Raw genomic sequence first — 27,813 nt, 5'->3', positions numbered from 1 at the left:
GTCATTGAGAAAAGCTGTGGAAGTGTTACAAATTAAAGGAGGCCTAAAAGATATCATTACGAAATGCAATACCTGACTCTAGAGTAGATCCTGTCCTAGAGGGAGAATATATGCCATAAAAGCTATTACTGAGTCAGTTGACAAAACTGAATGGTAAACTGTAGATGAAAGTATTTTATCAATTTACTGAACTTGATAACCGTATTTTTGCTAAGAGACTATCTTTATTCTTAGTAAATACACACTGAAGTATAGGAGTAAAAGGCCACAATGTATACCACTTACTCTCAAGTTGATCGGGAAAAAAAAATGTATTTTATATAAGTAAACACAGAGTGGGAGAGCAAATAATAAAGCAAACCGTTAATTTAAAAAAAACTAAATTTTCATAAAGTATATTCACACTGAAACCATAATGCCTTGATAATTTTTCTTTTGTTACATTACATTTGACAAAATCTAAGTTAGCAAAGAACTAAAGAGAGCTGAGATAGAAGGGCTGAACTCTGCCACTTTTTACAGATTTACTGTCAAATACTATAGAAAAGGCAGATCTATTCTTAGATAGGCTGCCTAAAAAACTCACAACCTCATGAGGCATGGGAAAATAAATTTTCATGCACATTCCTGAAGCTCAGTAGGTTCACAGGCCCAGTGGTTCCACAGAACCCCAAATTTCTTGTAATGCTAGAAAGGAGATGCCAGTGAAAACAGGCACTACAAAAACACAAATGCTTACACATAGAGAAATGTGTGATATCTGAAACTCTGTTCAAAATTTGACACCATAATTGCAAATGACATTTGAGCTTCAGTTGGTATATATAGTCAATACAAAAACAAATACTAAATATATGCCTCAAAAAAATAAGCTGAAGGGAAAAACGGGTGACAAGTTAATATAAAAGGATATAACAGTGGATGGCAAGTCAATATATTTGTTTAAAAAAACAAAACAGTAAGCCCTTAACAAGGTAGTTAAGTACCTTCATAACTTTCTCCTTACAAGATGAGGAAGCTGGGGGTAGATGGGAGAAATACTGACAAGTTGGCATTTTGTGCATGTGTTGGTAAATTTTGTACTTTAAATGCAAATGATTTTACAAAACGAATCCTACTCCTACTTTTGTATAAAAATAAACTTACGATCAGTAATGATTGCATCAAAATATGTGCCCTTCCTCCAGGAAGGTTTAGATGCATCTGAAACCAGGACATCAAGGTAATACTTCTCTAAACCATATTGACGAAGATTGGCCCTAATGTTTTCATCTGGTCCTCTCCACTTCTGGTTTTTCCTAGTAGCCTTTCCTGAAGGGAAACAAAAAGGAAGAGAGAAAGTATTAAACAGAGTATTCTTATTTTCAGTCATTTAGAAAAAGTAATGTTTTAACTCACTGAAACCTACATTTATTCAAAATTTGCTTTCATTTAAAATCTTAATTTTATGTATACAAGTAAATAGTTATTTTAATTTCAACATAACAGTAAAATGTACTGATGTCTAACTTATCTTGTTCTGTCAACTTCCAAGTAAAACTGCCTTAAAACACTCATTCGATATTTTCAAGTATGAAGATTTTTGTAGTAAGATAGAGTTGAAGAGAATATGGTTCCTTTCTTCCAGCAGTAAACAGTCCTGTGTAGAGATAGTATGAATCAGATAAATGAAACAGAAATGAAGAGAGAGAACTTGGGAAACGCCGCAGTTGTGACCATGAAGAAGGGAGGCAAAATGGAGACATTGCTAATGAAAGTTAAAGTGGGAGTGGAAGGAAGGCTAAAGAAGCTCGTAAGTTCCTTGTTTAGGAGACATGATAGTTTAGGATGATGACACCAGTGATTAATATCAGAGAAACCAGGAAGAAAAACAAGCTTAAGAAAAAAGATGAGATTCATTTAAGATATATCAATCTTGATGTACCTTGAGGTACCTGCAGAACATTCAGAAAAAGATACGCAGTGGGGACATTCAGCAGGTAGTTGAAGGCCAGAATATACAGACTTTGGAGTTATCAGCATATAATCTTATACTGACTCCATAGGGCTGAATAACATTCTTTTTGTTCACTTAGGAGGCAGTTACATGTTTGCTCTATAATTATTCTTATAAAATCAAAAGAAGAACGACATGACTCTGAAAAACATGCAGTGTGACAGCGAAGTGCTCAAAGATAGGTAGACGCCTGGAAAAAAACAATATATAAACATAAATCAAAGAAAATTGCAGGGCATCAAGTAGACTGAGAAGAAACAAAAAAGTAAAAGTACCACCTGCCAAGACCACTGTCAAGGAAACCAAGAGCGGCTGTATGAAGGTCAACACTGTCAAATGCTATAAATCTGTGGCCTTTGTTAGCGTTTTCAACAGAATGATAGGCACAGAAGCTGGAAAATAATGGCCAGAAGAGAGTGAAAGATGAAGAAGAGGTGACAACAAGTTATACTAGTTTTTCAAGAAGCATTTTGGCAAATGGAAAAGGAAAACAAAGTGGTAGTTAGAGAACCTCTACAGATTTGCCAAAAAAAAAGTTTTGTACTTTTAAAACAGGAGAAACTTGAGAATATTTTAGGATAAAGTAAGAGTTCAGAACCACAGCAAACAGAGGGTATACCTAACAGTATCTTGGATAAGCTCTAAGGGAACTACCTCAATCAGAATTCTACCCCAGTAGACTGAAGGTTACAACATAAGTTTCCAAACATAACTTTAATAAATAAAAATTCAAGTAAATTATATAAGACAATTTCCTTAAAAGAAATATACTGCTTCTACTAAAAGCAAATTGGAATAATTCTTAGTACTTTTAAAAACAGATTTCAGATAAAGAATATCTTTTTCTTGCTAGCCCATTTATGTACACCTAATAAATTATAACTCATTTTCCTAATAAATGTTACTAAATTCTTTACAGTCAAGGTAGGGAAAAAGACAGGTCACCAGTACAAGATATCAAATTACTTCCACAAAAGAAAATAAAGTATAATAAATGCTCACCAATACAATAACTTATACTGGGTGAGGAAAAGGAAAAGAGTATTATAAGGGCTGATCCCAGTTATTATAATGAATACCAACATAAACACAAATAATCTCAAAATCATCAATAAAATGACATTTTCAATACCATTAAGCTATAAGGAAATACTTTTTCAGTTTGATTCAATTCCATCCAATCACACATCATTATTGAAGCTTCTAGAGTTTAAAATATTTTCCATAATTACCTGAAAAGTAAAGCAGATGACTGTTTCAAGTACTCTCAGTTCAAGGCAGAATCTTTAAAGTTACTTTAAAGAGGTTTTGGTCAGTTATAAAATTAGAAACATAAATAGTACCTCAAAGACCAGTTATTAATCCAGTATATAGTCAATGTATGATTAGTGAATAATTTTGGTGATAATCTTTAAATGAGTGGTGATAATCTTAACCAAATATGTTTCATTATCATGTATATTTATTAATTAGTTATAATTAATAAATTATAGCTCTGAACTGGTCACTGGGTTATCACTTTCCTGCACTTCCTTAAAGCCCTCTGAGAGCAGGACTTTTTCTCATTCACCTTCATGTTCCCCCAGGAAATCACTCTGTACACAATGGATCATAAAAGTAGATACCCAATGAAGTCTTATAAAAACAAGTAAAATTATATCACAATTTTGTATTTGAAGATTAAAATAATGCCATATAAAACTACAGTTGACCCTTGAGCAACATGGGGGTTGGGGTGCCAACTCCTCACACAGTCAAAAATATGCATATAACTTTTGACTCCCCCAGAACTTAACTACTAACAGCCTACTGTTATACTTACTTTATTCAGTAAAAATAGATTTACTATTCATGAAGTGGAAGTGGATCATCATAAAGGTCTTCATCCTCATCACCTTCATGTTGAGCAGGCTGAGGAGGAAGAGGAAGTGGAGGGATTGGCCTTGTTGTTTCAGGAGGGCAGAGATGGAAATAAATCTGAGTATAAGTGGACCTGTGCAATTCAAACTTGTGTTCTTCCAGGGTCAACTGTATTTTTAAAGGTACATTTGGTACCACAGCAACGACTATAACACTGTCTATAATCTCTACTCACCCAAGCCATGAACTGTGTTGTAGTCTATGTCTGTCCCATACACATATGCACCAAAATGAGCACATGCTATCAGCAGGCCACCTGAAAAATCACACAATTTTGACCTGTTAACCAGTAAGTCCCAAACTCCTGTTTGTTCCTATTTAACTTCATCCAGTCTTAGAAACTAGCTGCAGGCAGAGTATCCTGGAATGACATTGGTCGTAACATATTTAGTAAGCCTCAGGACTGAAAACACAACCCCCTAAGCTATAATCACTAAACTGGTAACAAAGTAGAGAAATTAATATATACCCTTGCATCATTATTTTAAACAGCACTATTTTATCTTTTTTTTGGTCAAAATAATGTATATTTAGACATTTTCATCATATTTTTAGAGCTCTACACAAAAACATTTTGCTCCTTTCTGAAAAATGAGCATATAAAGGCTGTTTATACAAACAGCTGGCAATAAACAGAATAAATTCTGACAACTAGGCTCAATTCCCACTGAAGTCAGAGTTTCAAACAAATAAAGAGGGCATAATTACTATGTGAGACATTAGTTCTTACAGAAATTAAAAGGTTAGGACATATTTTAACTTTTGTAAGAATTAACTATTTTAATATAGTTACTCCTGTAACCAATCAAGTAATTATCTCTTGTTTTAAACTGTAAATACAAATTTCTGAGTAACGATTATCAAACATGCACAAAATAATTAACAAACTGTTTTTATTAGTGCTGTGACCAAAGTAAGAACAACTGTCCCAATACGATCTGACCAGACAAAGTAATGTGACAGATGTGACCAGCTCATGCATGAAGAGAAATCTTAATAAAGGTTAAAATAATAATGAAACTCTTTAAAATGAAAGGTAATACTATTTTTAAATTAAGAAAAAAATGTACACAATTAACTGAACTTTTAATAATTGTACTTTTAATTAAATTCACTTTTTTTAATCATTCAAATTAAAATGCTTTTAGTGCTTGGGCAAGTCTTAATTAGCTATACTCTAGGAAGGCCTGCTAGTCAAGCTGAAATCATAAATATATTCTTCAACTACAAAATATGAACAGACTTGGACAAGGGGAAAAAATACTAGGGCTCTTTCCCTTATATCCTTTTGAGATGTAATCTCTGTAACTAAGATGGGTAGTGCCTCTGGAGGGTCAAGATCCATAAATTAATGATGTTCCTTCCATAGCCATTTAAAACATAGTCTGGTAGCATGGAATTAAAAATACTTTGTTCATGAAAATATTATAACTGACTAGTTCTTTTTAGAACCCATGAAGAAGAGAAATGAAAGACTAAAAGTACAGCAGAAACCAAAACCTATGTCCTCTCATACTTAACTACAAAAAGCATTTATGTGGGAGGGTTAAAAAGTCCTCATAATTCTGACTCTGGAAATGGAACATTCCATATTTAGAAAAGGCAGCATAAGTGATGACTTGGAATACTCACAAAGTCACTTCACCCAAATTATAAGGAATTACTACAATTCTGCCAATTAAGGCAGATACTCACCTAGAAGAACTAGTTGTCAAGGGGAACAGAAAAGCTTTCCTGTGCTTCCTTAAACAGAACCTTATCCATTTGGTTAGATTGAGTTTTGAGAAGACCCAATTTACAAGTACACTGCTGAAAGGAGATGAATAATCTGTTAGACTGCACCTGATACTTTACTTCGTGCCTTTTAAGCTTTTATTTTTTTTTAAATAAAATCATAATAAATTAGCTTATCTGAACTGGTCACTGGGTAATCATTGGTAGTCATCTAGTTGTTCTTTTGATTAAATTGAAGCACTTTTTACATTTAGCTATACCTCAGTTGGAGTTTTTTGGGGGATCTTTTTGGTGGAAGAAGGGGTGCTAAAAAAAAGGAGAGTGAAGTGTCAAGGAGGCAAGTAACTTGACTCACCCATTTCTTTTTATGTTACCAAAAGTAAAAATACTGCATATGTGATCTATGCTAGCAACTTGGTGTTTCAATTTCTCATTACTTAAATAGTAAGCACTTTAAGGTTAGGGTAGTATCTTACAGGCAAAATAATACAATAAGAATTGAATTTATTCCATGATGTAAAAACTAATTCATGATTTTCATCTTTAAAGAACTAACTGGAAAGCTTTGCAAACGTGGAGAAATGAGAGACTAGGCTTTGGTTTTGCTGAGAAAAAAAAAAAAGGAAGAAAAATGGCAATATTATTGCATCTATTTTATCTTTTTAAAAAAGGAATTCTACTTAAATAAATTAAACTAGCAGGCCGAGCAAAAGAATATTGCTAGACAATGGGACTCCTACTAGACGAACCACGAGATTCCAGGAAAAGGGGACTACAAAGGGTAGTGGGAAAAAAATGCCAAAGAGAATATTATATAAACCTACAGAGATCCATTATCTCACTCTCCTAACCTTCTCTTTTTCTCCCCATTTTCTCTTCCCAGAACCAGGATAGTCAGTTCCTTAACACCTGGTTTCTGCGTCCACTATTTTACAATGATAAAACTTCAAAAGGAGCTACACTACTTTCCTTCCACCTATGGGTCATCTGAAGGTAGACATGGCCAAGGAGTATACATTAGTCTTCTGGGTGAATTCTCATTACTGGAGGAGCTGACTCACTTGACAGAGGGGATGAGAGGGAATCAGATCTACGGCTGCAGAGTTCTGTGCTACCTAAAGCAACTGGCATCCACTTGCACATATTAATTATAAACAAAGAATTTGACATTTATAATTTTATATTTCAATTCCCTTGCCTGCTGCTATAACCTGCCAACAGTTGCAAATTACTAATATCTTGGAAATTAGCCAAAAAGAGTACTAGAAAATGAGTTTATGGTCAAATTCTTTATCATCACCATTTAATATTAGCTACATCTAACATCTTTCACCAAAAAGGCATCTAAAATCTCATCAAAATAATAATTAAAAAGTAATAATGATAACCATTACAGTTCACTAAATGTCTACCACGTGTCAGGCAACTTCCTAGAAATATTATATACACACATTGCCTCACTTAATCCTCACAATATATTAGTATTACCATTTTACAAATGATAGACGTGAAACCCAGACAAGTTAAGAATCTTGCCCAAAGTCACATACTAATTGGTAAAAAGATTTAAACTTTGCTCTATTTATTCTTTTCTTTATATCATACTACCTCCTTTGGGATTAGCACCAATTGAAGTAAATACATATTCACTCACCAATTAGATAAACAAAAGAAAAATATGCTACTAAACAAATTACATTAAATTAAGTAAAGCTACACACTCTGTTAATAAGAGTGTTATATATGCCATTCACAAGTCCTGTACTGTATCACAGACAGGGCTCTGCCATTAATAGGTATTCAATAAATTCATGATGATCATTCCTTTAGCCAAACTCACATGAGAATAGTAGCACTTCCTAACAACTAAGAGATGACACAATGCTATGTCTCTTCCCCTTTGGGAAAGTGGAGACACACACTTTAAAAAAAGAATTTTTACTAAAATGAAAACCAATGTATTTGTTAAAATTGAAAGAAAAGTGTGTTTCTGCCGCTCATAATGTCATTCTAAACAACAGTAGCAAACAGTCTAAAGGAAAAAAGGAAAAGTATTTAGGCATGAAAAGATTATTTTTCTCCTTTCAGTCTACCAGAAGCTTTCTACCCTACTCTATATCCCTGAGAAAAATCACTAACCATGAGTAGTAAGTGGGCAATACATTTAGGAAACTACATACATTTCAATTTTGTACCTTTAAAATAAAAAGGGGATTAGACACATGAATTTTTTTAAAAAAACTATTTAAAAGGCAACCAAAAGAAAAATATCAACAAATGTTTTGTGAAAACTATGGCCATGGAGAAGGACACAGAGCTACATATTTCTCCAGTCCTTCTGAAGGTACTACCCATCGATGAGGCAAAAGGCCCAAGAGAGGACAAACTGTGCTTAAGACCTGTGTCTATTCACAATTATTGGTTATTATGTTTCAAAACAAAAGCACCAAAAATTGACTGATGTCCTAAAGCTATACTTAAACTACAAACACAAATTACGAAAATATATTTCAGCAGCACCTTTGCAAAGATCCTCCTCTCATTTTCTATTAATTGTCCTATATGAACAGTCAGACGTTCCAAATATACTACCCACTGTGAGGAGCTGCCCTAAAGCAAACAGAAGCAGGTCTCCTTGCCCCTCAACACACTATGAATGGTCCATATATTGACAGCTGTGAAGATAATTTCAAAATCTAGCCTCATCTACTCAACAAAAAAATATTACCCATACTGGCAACCATATTTTTTAACTCTGTGGTCTAGTCTATGTGTATGTATATATATTAATCATTTTCTACATGTATATATCTAAAAGAATTATTCTCAATTGACAAAAAAAGTTTTTAAAGTCCAAGAACAAGATTAAGAATAAAAGCTTTAGCATTTGGAAAAAGATAAATTAAATCCATTCTTCACATCATACCGGAGAATAATCTCCAAATGAACCAGAGATCTAAAAAGAAAAAATGTAAAACTACAAAAGCACTAGAAGAAAACACAAATGAATTCCTCTATAACTTGAGTGTGGGGAAAACTTTTGCATGGCAAAAATCAATTAGTAGCAAAGTCAAAAGATAAATGACAAGCTAAGGGAAAATACTGCAGCATACATCACAGAAAAATAGGGGGAGTGTGAGGAGGTTGTATCCCAAGCTTACAAAGGACCTTGAAAAATCAGGGAAAGAGACCAAAAATGCTATCAAAAAATGGGCAAAAGGCAAAAAAAGACAAATCAAAGAAAGTCATAATGGCCCTTAAAATATAAAAAATTGTGATACTTCATTCGTAACCATAGACATACAAATTAACACTACATTGAGATATCATTTTTCACCCAACAGAACAAGCAAAACTTCAAAAGCCTGAAATATACTCTGCTGGTGAGATTGTGGAAAAACAGGGACTCTCCTACAACTGTTGGTAGGAATCCAAAATAGTATAATGGAGACAAATTTGGCAGTATCTAATGAAACTGCATATGCATACACTCTTCAACCCAGAAATCCTACTTGTAAGAATTTACCCTAGGACAGGGGGGTCCAATCTTTTGGCTTTCCTGGGCCACATTCGAAGAAGAATTGTCTTGGGCTGTACATAAAATACACTAACACTAATGATAGCTGGTGAGCTAAAAAAAAATTGCAAAATTTCTCATAACGTTTTAAGAAACTTTACAAGTTTGTATCAGGCCACATTCAAAGCCATCTGGGCCACATGTGGTCCATGGGCTGCGGGTTGGATAAGCTTGCCCTAGAGCTACATCTCCAACATTACAAAGGTATATATTCATAAGGTTAGTCATTTCAAGCATTATTTGTAACTGTAAAATACTGAAAACTACCGATGTCCAACTATAGGAGATTGTTTGAATAAATTACGGTACATACACTCATGAAGCAAAACTAAAACAGAATAAAGATAAGCTCCATGAACTGACAGGAAGTGATTTCCAGGAAATACCATTAAGTGAAAAAAGCAAAGTTAAAACCAACACACACAGTATGATACCTTTTGTGTAAGAAAGTAGTGAAAATAAGAAAATGTATATATTCCATTACGAATAAGAAAATGTATTATCATTACAAAAAGAAACAGGAAGAATCAACCAGAAAACAATGAAGTTAGTCACCTAGGATAGGTGGGAGAACAGGCTGGAAGCGTTATAAAGGTAAAGTGACATCTCTCTGAGTACCACTTCTTGTGTAGTTCTGACTTTTGGAAGCAAGTTCATCTTATACATATTTGAAAATAAAAGTAAATCAATAAGGAGTGGGGGATAGGAGATAAAAACCTAAAACAGAGGGCAAACTGGAACAAATGAACCCAAATGAATTTTAAATGAAAAGGGAAAAAGCAGGCACAGTATTTGACTTTACTGCCCCTTAGGGTGAAGAACTGAAAACACATCCTGAACTCTTATTCACAGGATTTTTTTAAGTGGCATAAGCAAAACAACTGTGAAACCATTTCAGATATAGGAATGAGGAAAAGAGTAAATGTGTTGATGTAGCTAGGAATCAGGGTTCTCACTGTGGAAGAAGGTATACATAAACATAGAATAGGGTAGTCAAAAGGAAATCTGTAAGGTTTGACTGCAATTTATAGTATATGTGCAAATTCACAGTGTCTAAAATACGTATATGCATGTGTATGTGCATACACACAGTATATAAGAATAAATACATGTATATTTGCACATGCACTTACATGCATATTGTGTATATATGCATATATATTTTCTAGTTTGTCCACTGAAAGGATCTATAATCCAGATTTCATTTCCCTGCTAAAAGAAACAAAAATTCCTTGGAGAAATGACTGATACCAGAGCTTGAACAAATAGAAGAGAAAGTAAGGAAGTACTCCAAAGAAAAAAGGATAGGAACATGTCACAAAGACAGATTCAATGTGAAAGAGCTCTCACTGGGCAAATCACAATTTGAGGAACAAAAGTAATTAAGAAAATTAAGAAATATAATGAATTATAGACCATCGGGGTTAAAAAGGAGAACCCATTAGTTCATATTAATAACAAACAGAAAAACAAATACATGGAAGAGAGGAAAGGGCTTTTGCTTACAGTAGAATAATGAATGTCGACTTGTAACTGTGGAGGGAGCACTGCAGTTGGAAAATCATCCCTTTGAAACCATCAAAGTAAAAACTGGTTCAGGAAAGAATTATCAATGGCTACTAAACCTGACGACCTGAGTGGTGAGAGGAGACTGGATAAGGAATAGAATACTATACGGTCTTAATGTATCTCTCCACAGATTGCTTAATAGCAAGAAAAAAAATAAAATAAAATAAAATAAAACCACCAGTAATTGTACTGTTTATGATTATGAATGGAAAAAAATCAAACACAACCTAGACCAGATGATCAGAAATTACCAATACCAATGCAGGGCAGAATGCCATCATGTACACACCCCTGAGAAGGCCACAAAAGTCACTGATGTAGTGGTCCAGCTGGGAATGTATAACCTAATCCTAATCTTGAGGAGACATCAAACAACCCAAAATGAGGAAAAAATAAGATAAAAAATAAAGGGAAGAGAAATAGCATCTTGAAAAGTCAAATTTCATAAAAGAAAAAAAGACTTTGGCTGTGTTCCAAATCAAATACATCAAAGAAATATTAACAACAAAATATAATACCTGATCCTAGCCAGGAAAGGGAAAAGGATGCTGTCAAAAATATTAATATTACTGGGTCAACTGGCAAGACTGAAATATGAATATCAAAGTACTGTATTAATACATCTATTAACATTGAAAACAGTACTGTGGTTATGTAGAAGAACATATCCTCATTCTTGAGAAATAATTACTTGAAGGGTAAAGGGATGTGATGGATACAACTTTCAAATGATGCAGGAAAGAAAAGATTATGTAAATAGAAACAGATAAAACAAATGATAAAGCAAATGAGGCCAAATGTTAACAACAGCTTAAACTAAGTTAAGGATACATGCATGTTCTTTGTCCTACTTTTATTCTTATAGCTTTTCTGAAAGTTTGATATTATTTCCAATAAAAAGTTTAAAATTTGGGGTGAGTTACTTAGGATAATGAGAGTGGGGAAGAAAAGAATATAGAGTATGCTGAGGGTAGGTGATATGGAGAAACTGGCAGAGAAGAAAGACTCACCAGTGAATTAACTCAACAATAAACAGAGAAAGTTATTCCATCAATCAGAAATTTATTGACCTTGATACTACTACTTCCTAAGCATATGTGGTCATATTCCTTAAGTTAGTACATGGTGTAATAGCTGGCTGGCAGATCCCAATGCAGAGAGAGGCAGCTCAAAGTTAAGGGCATGAGCTCTGGAGTTGGACTGCTTGAGTTTGAATCCTATGAAACCAATATACTGTATAACCTTGGCCAAGTCACTGCACCTTTCTCTCTGCCATAATTTCCTCAAGCAAATTTTTAAAGTATCTCCATGTTGGTTGTTGTAAGAATTAAACTAGATAGTAGCATCAGAATGCATAGCATAGTACCTGATACATTTACTATTCAATAAACGTTAGCTCTGCATCATCACTGCCCAAGGGGAAAGATGGCTACAGGGACAGGCTCCAACCACAAAATGAGCCATAATGAGTTTGGTCAAACAAATTTAAATACAAGTATTTGCTGGGTATGGGCAAGATCCAGAAAAATTGAGTGGAAGTAGGAAAAAGTCTGCACAGAGTCAGATGGAGTTTTAGGACTTCCATAAAAAATTATCCCAATCATATGCACAAAAAAACAAGGTCACTGCCACAGCGACCAGGCTATCTAGCCCATTGATACTTTGACACTTTTCTTATTTCACACTTACTTATAAACCTCCACAAACCAACTCAAAGATAGGATATATTAACTATTTTTCTCTATCCACATATACAGTTATGAATTTAAACTGTATGAATACATTTAAACTGGACGAATACATTTTTTTGATCTTGTCATTCAAGTCTTTCTTTCACCAAGAGTTTTCCTATTTAAATAAACTATACAGCTTTACAACATTTCTACAATGTATGGTAGTGCAAGTTTTTCTGCTACAAAAAAATTAGATGAATGCTCCCCCCTAGTGGTTTATCTGGAATAAAACCCATACAATTCTATCAGCATCATCTTTGAAGTGGCAAAAGTGTTAAATACTAGCTATTACACAAGTATGTGGTTGTCTCTTGGCCACTATCCAAACACAATTAAAAGATTATCCATTTACTCTTTTAGCAAAAATATTACCATGACCTTCATTAATATAAATAAGCAACATCTCTACACTAGCTTAAAAGTTAAATAAAAATACCTGTTCCAACAAATGGATCAAAGACAATATCATTTTCTTTCACTTTTCCATGGTTAGCCATAATGAATGACAAACCAGCATCCATACTTGTATTTCCAATAAAGTGTCTCTTTTTGACACTGTATGACTCAATAAGCTCTCTCTGTCCATCTGCAATCTAAATCAGAGATATTTCTTATGTTAGTATAGCCATACAGAACAGACTTAAGATAATCACTCACAATAAGACCATTGTATTTTGCTGATAAGAACTTCTTTCCACTTATTACTGCTCTAAACTTATTTATTTAAAATAATGTAATTGAGGTAGTTATAAACAAAGCCTTTTATTGCTTAATGTCACTCCATTTACTTTTTCTTTTCAAAACAAGTATGAACTGCATTTGAATGCAATTATTCCAGAGGTAGGTGTTAAGGTATGCCCATTTCTTTGTTCTCCTACATAACAATAATCTCTAACATAAGTCACAACTTCCACTCACAGCTTCCAATCACCCACTTAAAGCCTCAGAGAAGTCGGCAGAACTGCTTTACAGTAATTCCATTTCTTTTGGAATGGAAGGCCCAGATTGGAAATCTCCACAAATGAGATTCCTCAACTACCACAGCACTCTGTGTTTTCTCTGCTTTATAAAAAAAAAAGAAACAACAAAAAAAAAACAGTCCAGATGTTCTGGTAAGTCTTGTTTCAACATTTCCAGGTATACCAACTCCTCCCTATATCTAACAAGCCTCTTGCACTTCATTTAAGAATCTCTGGGAAAACACAAAACAAAACATAATCACATACTCTTCACCAATTTTAATCCATTCAGTAGTTCTGACTCTTCAGCTGCTTTAAAGTTCTACATAGGAGTCAACAAAAGGCCTAATATGTAGCTTTCAAAAAAACAAACTGACATAGGTAGAAAGAACACTTGCTCACCCATCTACCAAAATAAATATTATGTGGATTCTCAGGGATGCAGTTTGGGTCTAAACCATAATCCTCCAAAACAGAAAATACATGTTGCGGTTTCTTTAAATTCACTTTCCCTTCAAATGGCAGAAATTCAAGTGCCTAAAAGAAATAAAAGAAATGCTAATGTCTTATAATAATTTACAATGAAAAATGGCACTTATCTAATAACATTACCTTGTAAGCCTGGATTCAACATTAAATAAAACATGAAAAGCACTTAGCACAAAATGTGGTACAAAATAAACACTTCACAGACATTAGGTATTCCTATATATCAACAATGGCCAGACTGCATTCATCATGTAGGTTTTTTGTTCTGCTAAATTTACTTACATCTATTCGCTTGATTTTCTCTTCTTGTGTCAATGTCTTATTAAAAGTGTGAATCTTTATTTTATATGTAGAGTCCGAATGTAGAAATGGAACCTAAAATAAAAGGAAATCAGTTTTTTGAGTATTTTAATTCTACAGAATCTGCACGCATGCCTATATAAAACCACATTTTACTACGCACCATCTTCTCCACAGGGTAATTTTTAAGAGAACTGTACAGCTCCTCAGGAGATTGTCCATGACCCCATAGTTCAAATATAGACCTAGGAAATAAATGATTGGTACTAACCTCAGTAAATAACTTAGTTCACACAGGAATACATACAGTCATTTTACTAGTTCTTTATGCACACTCCACTGATTATTGCCTATGTTTTGCAAAGTATAAATGAATCAGTTATTTTAGATAAATGGGTACAAAGCTGCAGAAAAGCCAATTATTCCCAATGTCTTCTCCATAATACAAAAAGACTAATGACCAAATAAAAATGTTATTAACAATTAGCTGGCCAGGCACAGTGGTTAACGCCTGTAATCCCAGCATTTTGGGAGGCTGAGGTGGGTGGATCACTGGAGCCCAGGAGTTCAAGACCAGCCTGGGCAACATAGTAAAACCTTGTCTCTACAAAAAAGGCAAAAAATTGGCCAGGCATGGTGGCACACACCCATAGCCCCAGCTACTTGGGAGGCTGAGGTGGGAGGATCACCTGAGCCCAGGAATTTGAGACTAAAATGAGCCAAGATCACGTCACCGCACTCCAGCATGGACAACAGAGTGAAACTCTGTCATGCATGTGCGTGCACACGTATGGACACACACACACAATTTTAGTAACTAACTTACCCATAATGTTGAGATCTAATAAGGCATATTCCTAGGTACTTGTTATATTTTTCACCTTTTTGTCGCATGCTCAAAATATTTCATGTTAATAATAAATTAACTTTCAATCCCTTCTAACACAGAAAAATTTGAATTTAAGTTGGTTTTGAATCTATGCTTTTATAAAAGTCTATCTTCATTCTGATACAGTTAAATTGTAATTTTTTTCCTTTGCAAATGATTTCTTCCTTTTCTATTGAATTTACAGAGAAAAGGCTTCTACAATAATATTAATCTCACTTAGCTATCACTTAAGGTATACCTCAGCTACACAAAATATATAGATAATAAAAAGCAATTAAAAATTATATTACACAACTGTTAATTGTACCATTAATCAAATATATGAATTAGAAGAGTTATGAAAGAAGCATACAAGTCCTTAGTACTCCAGTGGCTATTTTAAACCTAACAAGCAATTATTCAAAAAGAGTTTTTTAAAAGTTATGTTTCTGTTTTCTAGTCATTTTTATTTCATAATAAGGCCTGTTAACGACCTTCACTGTAAAAGATTAAAGGCTGCAGGTAGTTCTCAATAGGATGAAGTTAACGAAATATTGGGTTGTGTCCAATTCCGTAATACAACAATTACATATGATGATATAAAACATCGCTAACCATGTTAATAAAACTAGATATATGTAAATTCTTATTTGCATTGCATTAGCAAATATAATTTCTACAGAAAGTTTTCAGCAATCTGCCAAAATGTTCAGGAAGAAAAAGCAGCTTAAAGATAACACAAGCTGTTTGATATTTAAGATGCTAGTTAAAAATACAGTTTAATTTTCAAATCTGATGACAGAAAATTTTCCAACAGTACAAAGAAAAAAGAAATGAAAGAAAAGAAAAAAAAAAGTGGATGCCAATGATAAAGTCTAGAAACACTGAGGATAAACAATGAACAGCATCATTACATTAATTCACATCAAGATTTGATACTCATAATTATTTTCTCTACCAACTGAAACAGTAAAACATATCTCACGGCAGTCCTCACTTTTTTGTTACCTTACACTTCACTAATCTGCTCATCCAATTAAAAACCATCTATGAAAAAAGTATTTTTGGATTTTCAGCACTTTGGTTATAATTATATGTGGCATCTATCCTGCGTAAGAACATAGTGTTTATATCTCATACTATACTCCCATATAATATGGAAGTTTTAAAAAATTATTCTAAAACAAATGTGTCTACATTTCCCCAGAGATTCTTTCATCCTTGGTTTCGGCAGGTAACCCTCCTCTGGTCCCCCACCGCCACCCAGTGGCAGTTGTATGTAACTGCAAGCTAAACTGAGCCTTCACCCTATGCCAATATAGCAAAAAACAGGACTGAATGGTTATGAGAAGTACCAGTATATTCATGCAGGAGAACATAAGTTTCTCTTACTTGGCACACACTGTCCGTTTCATTAAATTTCTTGCAATATCTTCAGAGGGAATGCTAAGAATCCAAAATGGTGACTAAAAGAAATAACAATATGCAACTTAATTCTAAGTGGCTACATGGCCTCATATGCTTTTATTCAAGAAGTCAATAAGGAGAAGTGCCTATTTGCTACTTTCATGTAAGAATATCTGATCTGACTGTAACCAAAATAAAAATAGTTCCAATAGTAAAAAAGTAAATTAGAATAATATAGTAAAAACATTTTTATAATGACTCTATAAACGAATATATCCTCAAATGAAACATTAATTTTGTATCTGTCCTTTTATGTAGCTTTACGAAAGGAATTAATGCATATTATATCCCAAAGTATAATCTTGAAATTCATCATGGCTAATCATCCCTTATAATACAGCTATTTTATTTTTAATTTCTAAGTAATGTATTTCTTAGTTGCTACATGAGACCTTTTTCTAGGTAGGTGTGGCCATCTGAGGGTGAAGGAGGGGCCCTTTGAAACAACTATGATAGAAAATCATGACGTACTTTATTAAATTCTCATTAGCTTTTACTGTTTTATATTTTATCTAGGGGAAAAAAGCTCCAAGTGCATCAGGGGTGTTTTCCCAACCGTCTATCCCAACACCCAAGATTACAGGCACTGGTAAGCTGCACCCAGATAACCTCTTGCCAGAACACAGCAAAATCCAAAAGGATCCTGACCTCATTTCATCACCCTTAGCCAATTATATCCGCACTCTCCTTCCTTTCCTCCTCCCCTCAATAAGTGAAAGTCATTCAGGAATAAAAGTCCAACACTACAGGACTTTCAACTTTAGCTCTTTCATCTTTTGCAAGAAATCCTTCCTGTCACACCTAGCTTTTTTCTTTTTTCTTCAACTTTTAAGTTCAGGGATACCTGTGCAGGATGTGCAGGTTTGTTGCATAGGTAAACATGTGCCATGGTGGTTTGCTGCACCCATCATGCAATCAACCCATCGCCATTTGCGATCAACCCATCGCCTAGGTATTAAGCCCAGCATCCATTAGCTATTCTTCCTGATGCTCTCCTTCCCCAGACTCCACCACCCCCAACAGGCTCCAGTGTGTGTTGTTTCCCTGGACATGTCCATATGTTCTTATCATTCAGCTCCCACTTATAAGTGAGAACACGTGGTGTTTGGTTTTCTGTTCCTGCATTAGTTTGCTGAGGATAATGGCTTCCAAATCTATCCATGTCCCTGCAAAGGACATGATCTCATTCCTTTTTATGGCTGCACAGTATGCATGATCTCGTTCCTTTTTATGGCTTCCATGGTGTATATGTACATTTTCATTATCCAGTCTATCATTGATGGCATTTAGGTTGATTCTATGCTTTGCTATTGTGAATAGTGCTGCAATGAACATATGCATGCATGTATCTTTATAATAGAATGACTTATATTACTTTGGGTATATACCCCGTTTTTTTTCTTCCAATATTTACCCTACCCAACAGAAAAATTCAAAATAATCCAAACAAGAAAAAATATTTTCATCTTAGTATTACTTTTATTGAGAAAATTTTTAAAGCAACCTGAGTAAAATGAAATGGTTAATTATGGTAGAGCTAGTCAATGAAAAATATTATGTAGCTATGTTACAGATAAAGGCCAAGTAACAACTTAGGCCTATATTGACACTATCAGGTGAGAAACACAGACTACAGAAGTAGAATTACAATAGGGAAAAAAAAGTACACGAAAAAAAAAAAGATTGGAAGGCAGCATCCCCAAATTATAAGTCATGTCAAGAAGGAACTGCAAATTATTTTTTCTATTTTCCAAACTGCTGTCAAACACTGATATAGTTTTATGCAAAATACAAAGCTGATAAATTCAATCTTATACAATGTACAATTTCAAATTTTAAAATGATTCTCAACACGAGCCCAACATTCTGCTAAATTCTAAATTCGAATTCTAAACACAGCTCACCAATGGAGCACAGCCCTTTTTTAGGTGAAAGGACAGATACAAATTATGACACAACTGTTGACTAAAAATTTAAAACAAATAAAATACTAGAAATAAATCTAAATTACTTAACAAAACCACAAATTTTCCCAAAATATCCACTTTATTCCACTGCCTCTCGAAACAGATACAAGTAACCATACAAATATAAATTTAAGATATGCACTTCTTCTCTTCAAACCCAAGGCTCTATTTCTAAGTATACTCCATATGGTCTAATGAAAATTTAACTTACCTTTCCATAAGTTTCTTGACTGCTGGCAAACTGACCTCCAAAAAGCGAAAGCAAAGACTTTATTTCCTGTATTGAAAATATTATAAAGAAAATACATTTTAACAAAAAGGAACTAAAAATGTACTAAGGGAGACAGGTATTACATGACTAAAAAATAAGAGTAGGCTGAAGATCTAACTGAGGCATTTAAGCTTCAACATCAGACAATTACAATTTAGGGTTCAGAAATAATCTAATAATAAAAACCACAGGTAAGTAATTTCTGAGAAATTTTCGACAACAGAAGAGTTTGCAAACACTTGATCAAAAAATTCCCTGATTTTGGAAAGGAAAAAAAAAGGTTACACAAAGTGCAGATTAGTAAGACTGACAATAGACGAATAAAGTTAAAATGAAAATCAGACAGATGATTTGAAGATGTTTGGAAAAGAAAAAAATAATCAGCCAGGGCATACCACTATGTATTCATTAAGCACAAATAACTATCTCATCTTCTTTCTGTGTAAAGTTACAGAACTAGAAACAGAACTAACATAATAGATACTTTAAAAGCATCATTCATGCAAAGTTGAAATCTGTCCAGATAGTTTTTATATTCTTTGAAGCAATCACTTTGTACTGATAAACCCAAATAATTATACAAATTTTATAATTTGTATGACTAACAAGTTATCTCCTTAAATCACATAAAACAGGTAGAATCACACTCTTCCATATAGGTCTCATGGAGGATGGAACCTAATGAGAGGTAAGTGTCCCACTGCTGGCTACCTACTATCCCCTTTCCTCCCAACCAGAAGGAAGAGCCTTTAACACCAAGCCCACAGCCATCAAAAGGGAAACTATACCCAGACCAGGAAGTCCCCCACTCCAAGACCAAAAAGAATGAGAAGTTCAAGCTACTAGTGTCATTTCTATTTTTTGTCTATGCAACAAATCATTTTTTAAAATTCAGTGTTAGAAGGGGCTGAATTCAGTCCAATCAGATGGCTCGACCAAGAACTATCACAGACTACTGATAAATCAGTGAAGGCAGCCCAAAGGTTATTTTGCAGCAAGGAAAACACAAATCTGAATAGGAGACATCATGAGACTTAGAAATTAAATAGACCATAATCTGATTTTCATCTCTTCCAAATACTAGCGATGTGGCTTTATACAAGAATCTTAAATCCTCCAACTTTTAGTTCCCTCAAATGTGAAACAGGAATCATAGCTACCTCATCAGGTTAGGTGAACTATAAAGAGAGAAGCATAGAACCTAGGCGGTTATTAAGGGAATCAAAATGATGAGGACCCTGATAACTGTCCTAGAAGTCCAGTGGCTCAAGAAGTCAACCAAGACTGATAGAGTTATAGCACTTAAAAGAAAAAAAATAAAGTTATAGATTAAATTACTTGATCTTGCATGATTGTTGTTTGTTCTATATTAAAGCATATTGTAAAGTCAGTTTTACATTTAAAACATCCAACTATAACCAAGTTAAAACACCAAAGTTTGCTGCTCCTGGAATATACTGTTAAAAAGCTGCAACAAGCTAAAACACAAAGATCCTAAGAGTTAGGTGGGGAAAAAAAGTGAAAGATTAAAGTTTTATGGCATAGCATTATCTCTGCTACCCAAAACTTAAGCAGCCACCCAAAACTGAGAATAAATATGATAACCCAAGTTTCAAATTGAAAAGCAAAACATGTTTAAACTACTTCATCAATCTACTTGGAAAAAGCAAAACACAAAATGTTCATTAATCTTATGGCAAATTCTACTTTCCAGTTGAGACTCTTTCTATATTAGGAATAAAAAATAATTTATATTGAACATTGGATATAAAAATGTAGCATGATCTGGGGCATGTGTGATGCGTTAATTCCATGAGCTTTTCTATTATTTCAGCTACTTGCTTTTTCATCCATTTAAAAGGTTGCTTCAGGACAAGCAATAAAACCCAGGAGTTTGAACTTTAGTAAACACTATTTAGTACAATAAGTACTACATTAAGTAGCTGCCAACTATACTTAGCCCTGATTAACTCTTATCAGAGGTAAAACTTGACCACACTTATATTCCTGATCTCTCATTTTAATTCATAAAGGCAGCCATTCATTATAGCTTCCTTGCTTATCAGTTCTAATGCAATAGATGGGCCCAAAAGGATAGACTGTCCTTTGGATTGCCTTTCCCAGAAGAGATTCTATATCACTGATTTTAATATTTTAAGCAGCCAGGTATGGCGGCTCCACCTGCAATCCCAGCACTTTGGGAGGCCGAGGCGAAGAGATAACTTGAGACCGGGAGTCTGAGACCAACCCTGGCAACACAGTGAGAGCTCCCACGACCCCCTCCCGCCCCCTCACACCAACACTCAGCCTCTGATCAACACCCGGCTCTACAAAAATAAAAATAAAAAAATTAGCCAGACATAGTGGTGCACCTGTAGTCCCAGCTACTCAGGAAGCTAAGGTGGGAGGATGGCTTAACTTGGGTCTTTGAGGCTGCAGTGAGCCATGGTCACGCCACTGCACTGTAGCCTGGAAAACAGAGAGAGAACTGTCTCCAAAAAAAAATTTTTTTTTTTTTTTTTTGAGATGGAGTCTCACACTGTCACCCGGGCTGGAGTGCAATGGTGTGATCTCGGCTCACTGCAACCTCCACCTCCCAGGTTCACGCGATTCTCCTGCCTCAGCCTCTTGGGTAGCTGGGATTACAGGCGCAAACCACCACATCTGGCTAATTTTTTGTATTTTTAGTAGAGATGGGGTTTCACTATGTTGGCCAGACTGGTCTCGAACTCCTGACCTTGTGATCCGCCTGCCTCAGCCTCCCAAAGTACTGGAATTACAGGAGTGAGCCACTGCGCCCGGACCCCCAAAAAAATTTTTAAGCAACTAATATGTGCAAGTCCCTGATCTATGTAAAAATACACACTCATTTATCTTAGGGAAATTATGGTCTAGTAGAACTAACAAAACCACCTCACAACTGAAATGTAAAGTGTAAAAAACAGTACATGTTCTTAAACAGGTAAAAGCAAAAACGTATTAGAGTACAAGAGAGTAAAAGATTACTTCAGTTTGAGAAGTAAAGTTTCATGGAAACTGCCTTAATCCCTGAAAAAAATCTAACCCAATGACAGAGGAATTCAACTTCCAGGGATGGCAAAAGATGTAATTCAGATTAAGCTTCTTGCTGAAAAGAACTAGAAAAGCTGGCCATCTAATTGAAGGCATAGAAAGATAACAAAAATTACCAAACCAACATCCAGGAGAGGACAAAAATTCCAAGGTGGAGCCACTTTTTCCCTGAGACATTTACAAATCCAAAAACAGCTGCAAGAGTGAACAGCCCTTCTGAGTGCCCGATAGAAAGGGAAAAAAAGAGAAAGGGCCACCCGGGGGGGGGGGAGAAAAGGATACTTGATGAACCACCTAATTTACACTAGGATGTCAAAAAGCTACACTCTGTGAGTACATCGGAATCAGAACACAAACAGGGCTTAACACCTGAAAATGAGTTAAACCCATCCTAGATTCCTCATGCTCCTATGCGTTCCTATCTTCTTCAAGAGGATGTACATCATCCCAGCTCTCAAATTATTTTTTCAAATAAATTTTCAAATACAACATCTGGCATATATTTAAAAAAATAGCCCACTATATGAAACAGAACAAAAAGAAACAATAGAAACAGACCCACAGGATCGCTTTTATCATATACTTTAACATAACTACGCTTTCTACATTGAAGGGGATTCAAGAAAAAAATAAGAATTTTGGCAGAGGAGGAAAAACTACAGAAAGGAAACTGTGGATCTGAAAAATAATCATGTAAAACATATAAAGCTAAAATAAATAAACATGTGATTAACTGTAAATGAATACTTCCTACATAAAAATCAATAAAGAATGGGAAAGACCCAAACCAGACTAAAGGGAGCACAGAGAGCAAAGGTGAAAGCAGGAATTCAGGGAATAATGAGTCAGTTTTGGCAGCACTAAGGACTAGGTGGGAAGTGAAAGCACAAAGGAAAGAACCATGCAGTGGGGGACCTTGAATGCCCGACTAAAGATTTTCATCTTAAGAAAAATGAGGGTGTAAAACAGAACAGAGTTTTTGGAAGAATAAACTGTCACAAGTGTAATACACTAAGAAGAATTTACGACGGAAAAAAACAAGTAAAAATCACCAAGTACTAAGGTTGTTATTCTGGAGACCACAGCCTAACCACTCCATTGTCACTGCATTGCCTTACTTTACACAGTCACACTCCTGAGCCTCTCTAGTTCTGGTCCAGTATTCTCTAAGTGGTATCTTTTCTCTCGTACTTCAGAATTATCCTTCTAAAACACAAATGATCTTGTCACTTCCTGGCTTAAAATGAAAAACAGTCAGTGGCTACCCATTATATCTAAAAATCTAAACTCCTGGCCAGGCGCAGTGGCTCATGCCTGTAATCCCAGCATGAGGCAGTCGGATCACAAGGTCAAGAGATCGAGACTATCCTGGCCAACATGGTGAAACCCCGTCTCTACTGAAAATACAAAAATTAGCTGGGCATGATGGTGCAAGCCTGTAGTCCCAGCTACTCGGGAGGCTGAGGCAGGTGAATCACTTGAATCGGGAGGCGGAGTTTGCAGTGAGCCGAGACCGCACCACTGCACTCTAGCCTGGCAACAGAGCGAGACTCCGTCTCAAAAAAAAAAAAAATCCAAACTCCTTAGAATGGTGTCAAAACATTTGCAAATCTAGATCTTACCACCTCTCTGGCCTCAATGCCCACTACTTCAACCTCCCTCCCCAAGCCTTCCAAATTATCATAACCAATCACACCTCTGTGCCTTTAAGCCTGTTTCTGTTTCTCACAGAAGGGGGCTTTCCAATCCTCTTCACCAACAGAACATGTCCTTTGTCAATTAAGACTTAATTAAAAATTTATTTCCTCCAGAAACTCAAAACATTAATACTGCATCAATGCCACAATCTTCCTTCATGACTCCTAAGGCCAATGAGTTAAACACAACTAAAGAAAATCACAGAATCTTAGCATGATTACAGATATACGACTTTTACCTTCAGCTGGTTTTCAGCATTGCTCTAATACCTATGCTCTTCTCCACTCAATCGTTTTACTTTTCCTTGTCAACTCTCCCCTTTGGTCTCAATGACTATTTCAAGTTTTACTATTTGTCTCAATTTCCCCATTCAACTGCTGGCCCATCATCTCTCAAGAAATAACTTCCACTCATTCATTACCTACAAAACAGGCCCTCAGGCAACTACTCCACACCCACCCTAACTTTCCATGTCCAATCTCCCCTCCTACTGAAGAGAACCCCTCCCACCATGCCCTTGTATGCCTTCTCTTCCCATCAGCCTACAAATACACTCAAGCTCAATCTCATTCTCTCCATGGGGAGAATCCTCCTTTCACCCTAGGTCCTCCTCAAACTGTTAACCAATTTCTTACTTTCCCTTATGCTCTAGCTAAGGACACTCAGTCTATCCTATCTCCCCTTCCTCACTTTCCAGTGATTACTAAACCAAGCCACCTGGCTTCTCCTACTAAAACTCAACATATTCGCTTTAGCAAAAATCACCAATTAATTATCTTCTAATTGAGACTATCAATGACACTTTTTCATTCTTTTCTCACTAAAAAGCAACTGCATTCGACATTATCCATTTGTCCCTGCTTCCTAAAATTTTACCCTTCTGATTTCTGCGGTCTCACATCCGTCTGGCACTTGCCCATCTTCTTCATGGCCTCCTCCGACTTTCCCTTAATATCAATGCTTCCAAGCATCTATACTTGGCCCACTACTCTTTTGACCTTATCCTTTTGAGTAATTTCTTCCCCGCTCCTAGTTTTCATATGAAGAAGACTCCCAAATATTTATCACTAGTCCAGATCACTCTGCCATACTCTATGCATATTCATATATCCACCGCCTCTTGGTCATCTCAGGTTGATGTTACACAACCACATCAAATTCAGTGTAAACAAAATTTAAATCTTACATCTGCCTATGTTCTCTATTTTAAATGGAGACACTCCTACCTATATACACCCCAGGAGTCATACCTGACTGGTGCCTCTTTCCCACATATTCAATCAATCCAGCCTTAATGACTGTATGGCCTAAATATTTTCCCAGTCTATCCCATCCTCTTACTCCTTACCTAGGTCAGACCTTCTTAATCTATTAACAAGACTATTCCGACAGACTCCTAGTCTCTGGCTCAAGTCTTATTCTTTTCAAATCCATCCTCCATAGTGTTGTCAAACTGATTTAATTTTGTGGTCACTTTTTTACTTAAGGCTTTTCAATAAATCCCCCTTCCAAGTTCCAGGGTATTCAAGGCTTTCATTTTCTGGCCTCGATCTACTTCCCTTGCTCTCTTCTTACCACTCTCTGCCACATAACTAGTGATCCAGTAATAATGAACACCTTGTAATTCTAATTTACTGATTTATCTCCTTGGCCCTCTAACTCCTATTCATCCTTTATTTCAAGTGTCATCTCCTCTGGAAGCCCTCTTAAAGGCCAACATCCCCAACCCCTCAGGTAGATTAGATTTCCCTTCCACGTGCTCTCATATTTCCATGTGCATCTATCACTGCACTTACCGACGCTCTTCTGTCATTCTACGCCTATGTGTCTGCTCAGCCCTTATTCTAAACAGTAAGCTCCTAGAGGGCAGAGATTGTTTACATCATCGTTACATGCCCAGCGTACCGATCTTCGACTACATGCATTCTGAAAACGTTTCTTGAATAAATAAAACACTCTTCTCAACTTCTCCATCATCTAATCCCCACCACCATCCCCTCCACTGAGCTTGATCCGCAGATTCCAATACTTCAAACACCAGCCTGAGCATTTGTTAGCTGTCTCTATTCTCCGCTAGACGAAGAGCTCCGGGAGTGAGATGACCGGTCATATTCACCTGCCTAACTCCGGTACTTGCTACACGGGCAAAAGAATGAATGAAAAGTTTAAGCAGGCCGAGGGGTTCGGTCTCGGACTTCTCTCACACACACCCTCCGCCAAGCTCACCCCGCCCGAGGACTGGGGACGCGTGACCCGCGCTGACCAGCGAAGACCCCCGAATCCCAGCTTCCTCGGGCTATGCAGATCACCTCCACCCATTCCACTCCACTCCAGCGTCCTCTTCCGTCGGAAGTTCCGGAGGGCGCTACGGACTCACCGGCAGGCGGAACTCCAGATGCTCCTGCGCCATTAGGAGCAGATACCTGTTAAGGGTACACGACAGCGCCATTGCAGCTGCCCACCGTGCGCCTGCGCGGCCCGCGCTAGGTCCCTCTTTCTCCCTCCCAAAGCCGAGTCTCCACAGAGACAGAGCCTGAAGGGCCGGAAGCGGAAGCTCTGCGAGGCAGGCGCTATCCCGACGTTTCTCGCGCTCCGAGTCCGAAACTCCGGCTGCTGTGGGAGGGGCTTCCTCACCTGCGAATGCCTGGTGGTTAGGGGTCTCCCAGCGCTGGTAGCTGGTGAGCGGGGACGCGTGGTTTTCAGGAGTAGCTTGTGATAATAAGACAGTATATTTCCCAGTTATCGTTCCACTTGGAGTGTGCTTCCAGCTTTCTCTACAGCCCTTCAAAACCTGTTCTTCAAAATTGGACTGAAATTTCACCATTTCCTTAGAAATTTCACCATTTCCTTGTAGGTTTGTCTAACCAGCACAGCTTTGGGAACTGATTTAGTTGGACCAGTCATTTAACAGTATATTTTTCGTATTTATGTAACAACTTTTCGAGAGCACATGCCTTATAACCCAATTATAATAAACTCTTGAGGTCTGATATAATCTTTTATGGTTCACTCTATTCTTAACAAAAACCAAAAGAATATCTTCCTCAAAGTAGGCAATAATTATTAGGTTGTGTTATTTGTTAGACTCAGGACTAAATCCACAGCCAGCCATAAATTAAAGCTTCAAGAAAGTTCACACTGGCACAGATTTCATAGCAGATAGTTTATGAAATATATTTTAATTGCATATTCTATGTATATATGTGACTTTTTTTTTTTAAAACAATCTTGCTCTGTCACCCAGGTGCGTGCAGTGGCGCAATCATAGCTCACTGTAACCTTGAACTCCTGGGCTCAGGGGATACTCCTACCCTAGTCTCCCAAAGTGCTAGAATTACGGGCTCAAGCCCTCCCTCCGGGCTATTTCTGCTTTTGAGAGTACCGAGCCCTTTGCCCTATTAAAAATTATTTCTTTTGCATTTCTCTGTGGTATTGTACAAGGTGCAAAAGAGTATGTATCTGGCATATCCCCAGCGGCATGTGCCAGAAACGTAGTTGATGCGTAGTGGTAGTGATTAAGAACATAGGCTGTGGTGTCAATATTAGATTCAAACCTCACTTCCACCATTTACCATGTATATGCTCTTAACCTCTCCGAGCTTGAGTTTTCTTTTAAAAATGGAAAAACACACTGCCTCCTGCAAAGGATTGTTACAAGGATTAAGTGGAATAATGTTCATAAAGTGTTGAATATAACATCTGGCATATTGAATGGGGCCAATAAGTGGCACTTGACATTTTTCTTAAGAAAATCACATGAGAATTTTTGTTAGCAAGAGATCTGTTTTTGTTAGGAATATGTCTCAAGTTCATTTGTGCTAAGTGACTCGCAGAAGCATAGCTGTCTCTTGACCCCAAAACTTCAGAAAAGGGGGTAAAAGTACTTTGAGACAAGAAAAGTTGTTTACTATTTGAGAAGAGAGGCCAAGGTTGGGACAGAAAACCAATGAGATGTTGGGGGAATGATGTGCAGTACTTGATATGCCCCATCCCCAGAACTTGTCAAATCTTCAGCAAAATTAATATGGAATTTTGATGGGGCAACTTTATAGAGAATATCAAAGAATTGCTGATTTTCATGCCTGGATTAATATGATGCTATATAGAGACAAATGAGACTACAAGGCCTGGAGAACCCAAATGGAATCAGGTGTCACTGATTTTTCACCCAGCTCCTTTGTGCTACAGTTCAG

General features: G+C 36.2%; 1 protein-coding gene across 12 annotated transcripts in view; it reads right to left on the bottom strand.

Annotated features, from left to right (window-relative positions):
• TRMT11 (tRNA methyltransferase 11 homolog) overlaps positions 1–26,232 on the bottom strand; it is a 92,230-nt gene extending 65,998 nt beyond the window's left edge. For 3 of the 12 annotated variants that reach the window (XR_010158187.1, XR_010158188.1, XM_054686284.2), the window contains exons 1-9: positions 25,998–26,192; positions 18,791–18,856; positions 16,538–16,611; positions 14,441–14,522; positions 14,260–14,352; positions 13,891–14,025; positions 12,966–13,122; positions 4,092–4,172; positions 1,147–1,311 (exon numbers count right to left, since the gene is read on the bottom strand). Coding sequence is in view for 7 of the 12 variants with exons in the window: in XM_054686284.2 (XP_054542259.1) it covers positions 1,147–1,311; positions 4,092–4,172; positions 12,966–13,122; positions 13,891–14,025; positions 14,260–14,352; positions 14,441–14,522; positions 16,538–16,611; positions 18,791–18,856; positions 25,998–26,069 (925 nt within the window). In the remaining 5 variants the exon portion in view is untranslated. Of the gene's footprint in view, positions 1–1,146; positions 1,312–4,091; positions 4,173–12,965; positions 13,123–13,890; positions 14,026–14,259; positions 14,353–14,440; positions 14,523–16,537; positions 16,612–18,790; positions 18,857–25,846 lie in introns of all 12 variants that reach the window. The other 9 variants (XR_010158189.1, XR_010158190.1, XR_010158191.1 and 6 more) reach the window with 8 other exon arrangements.
• Positions 26,233–27,813: the final 1,581 nt, after the last annotated feature.

The sequence above is a fragment of the Pan troglodytes genome, chromosome 5 (assembly GCF_028858775.2).
Source record: "Pan troglodytes isolate AG18354 chromosome 5, NHGRI_mPanTro3-v2.0_pri, whole genome shotgun sequence".
NCBI lineage: Eukaryota > Metazoa > Chordata > Mammalia > Primates > Hominidae > Pan > Pan troglodytes.
Note: the sequence above shows the minus strand (reverse complement) of the source record. Positions and strands in the feature narration are given on the sequence as shown.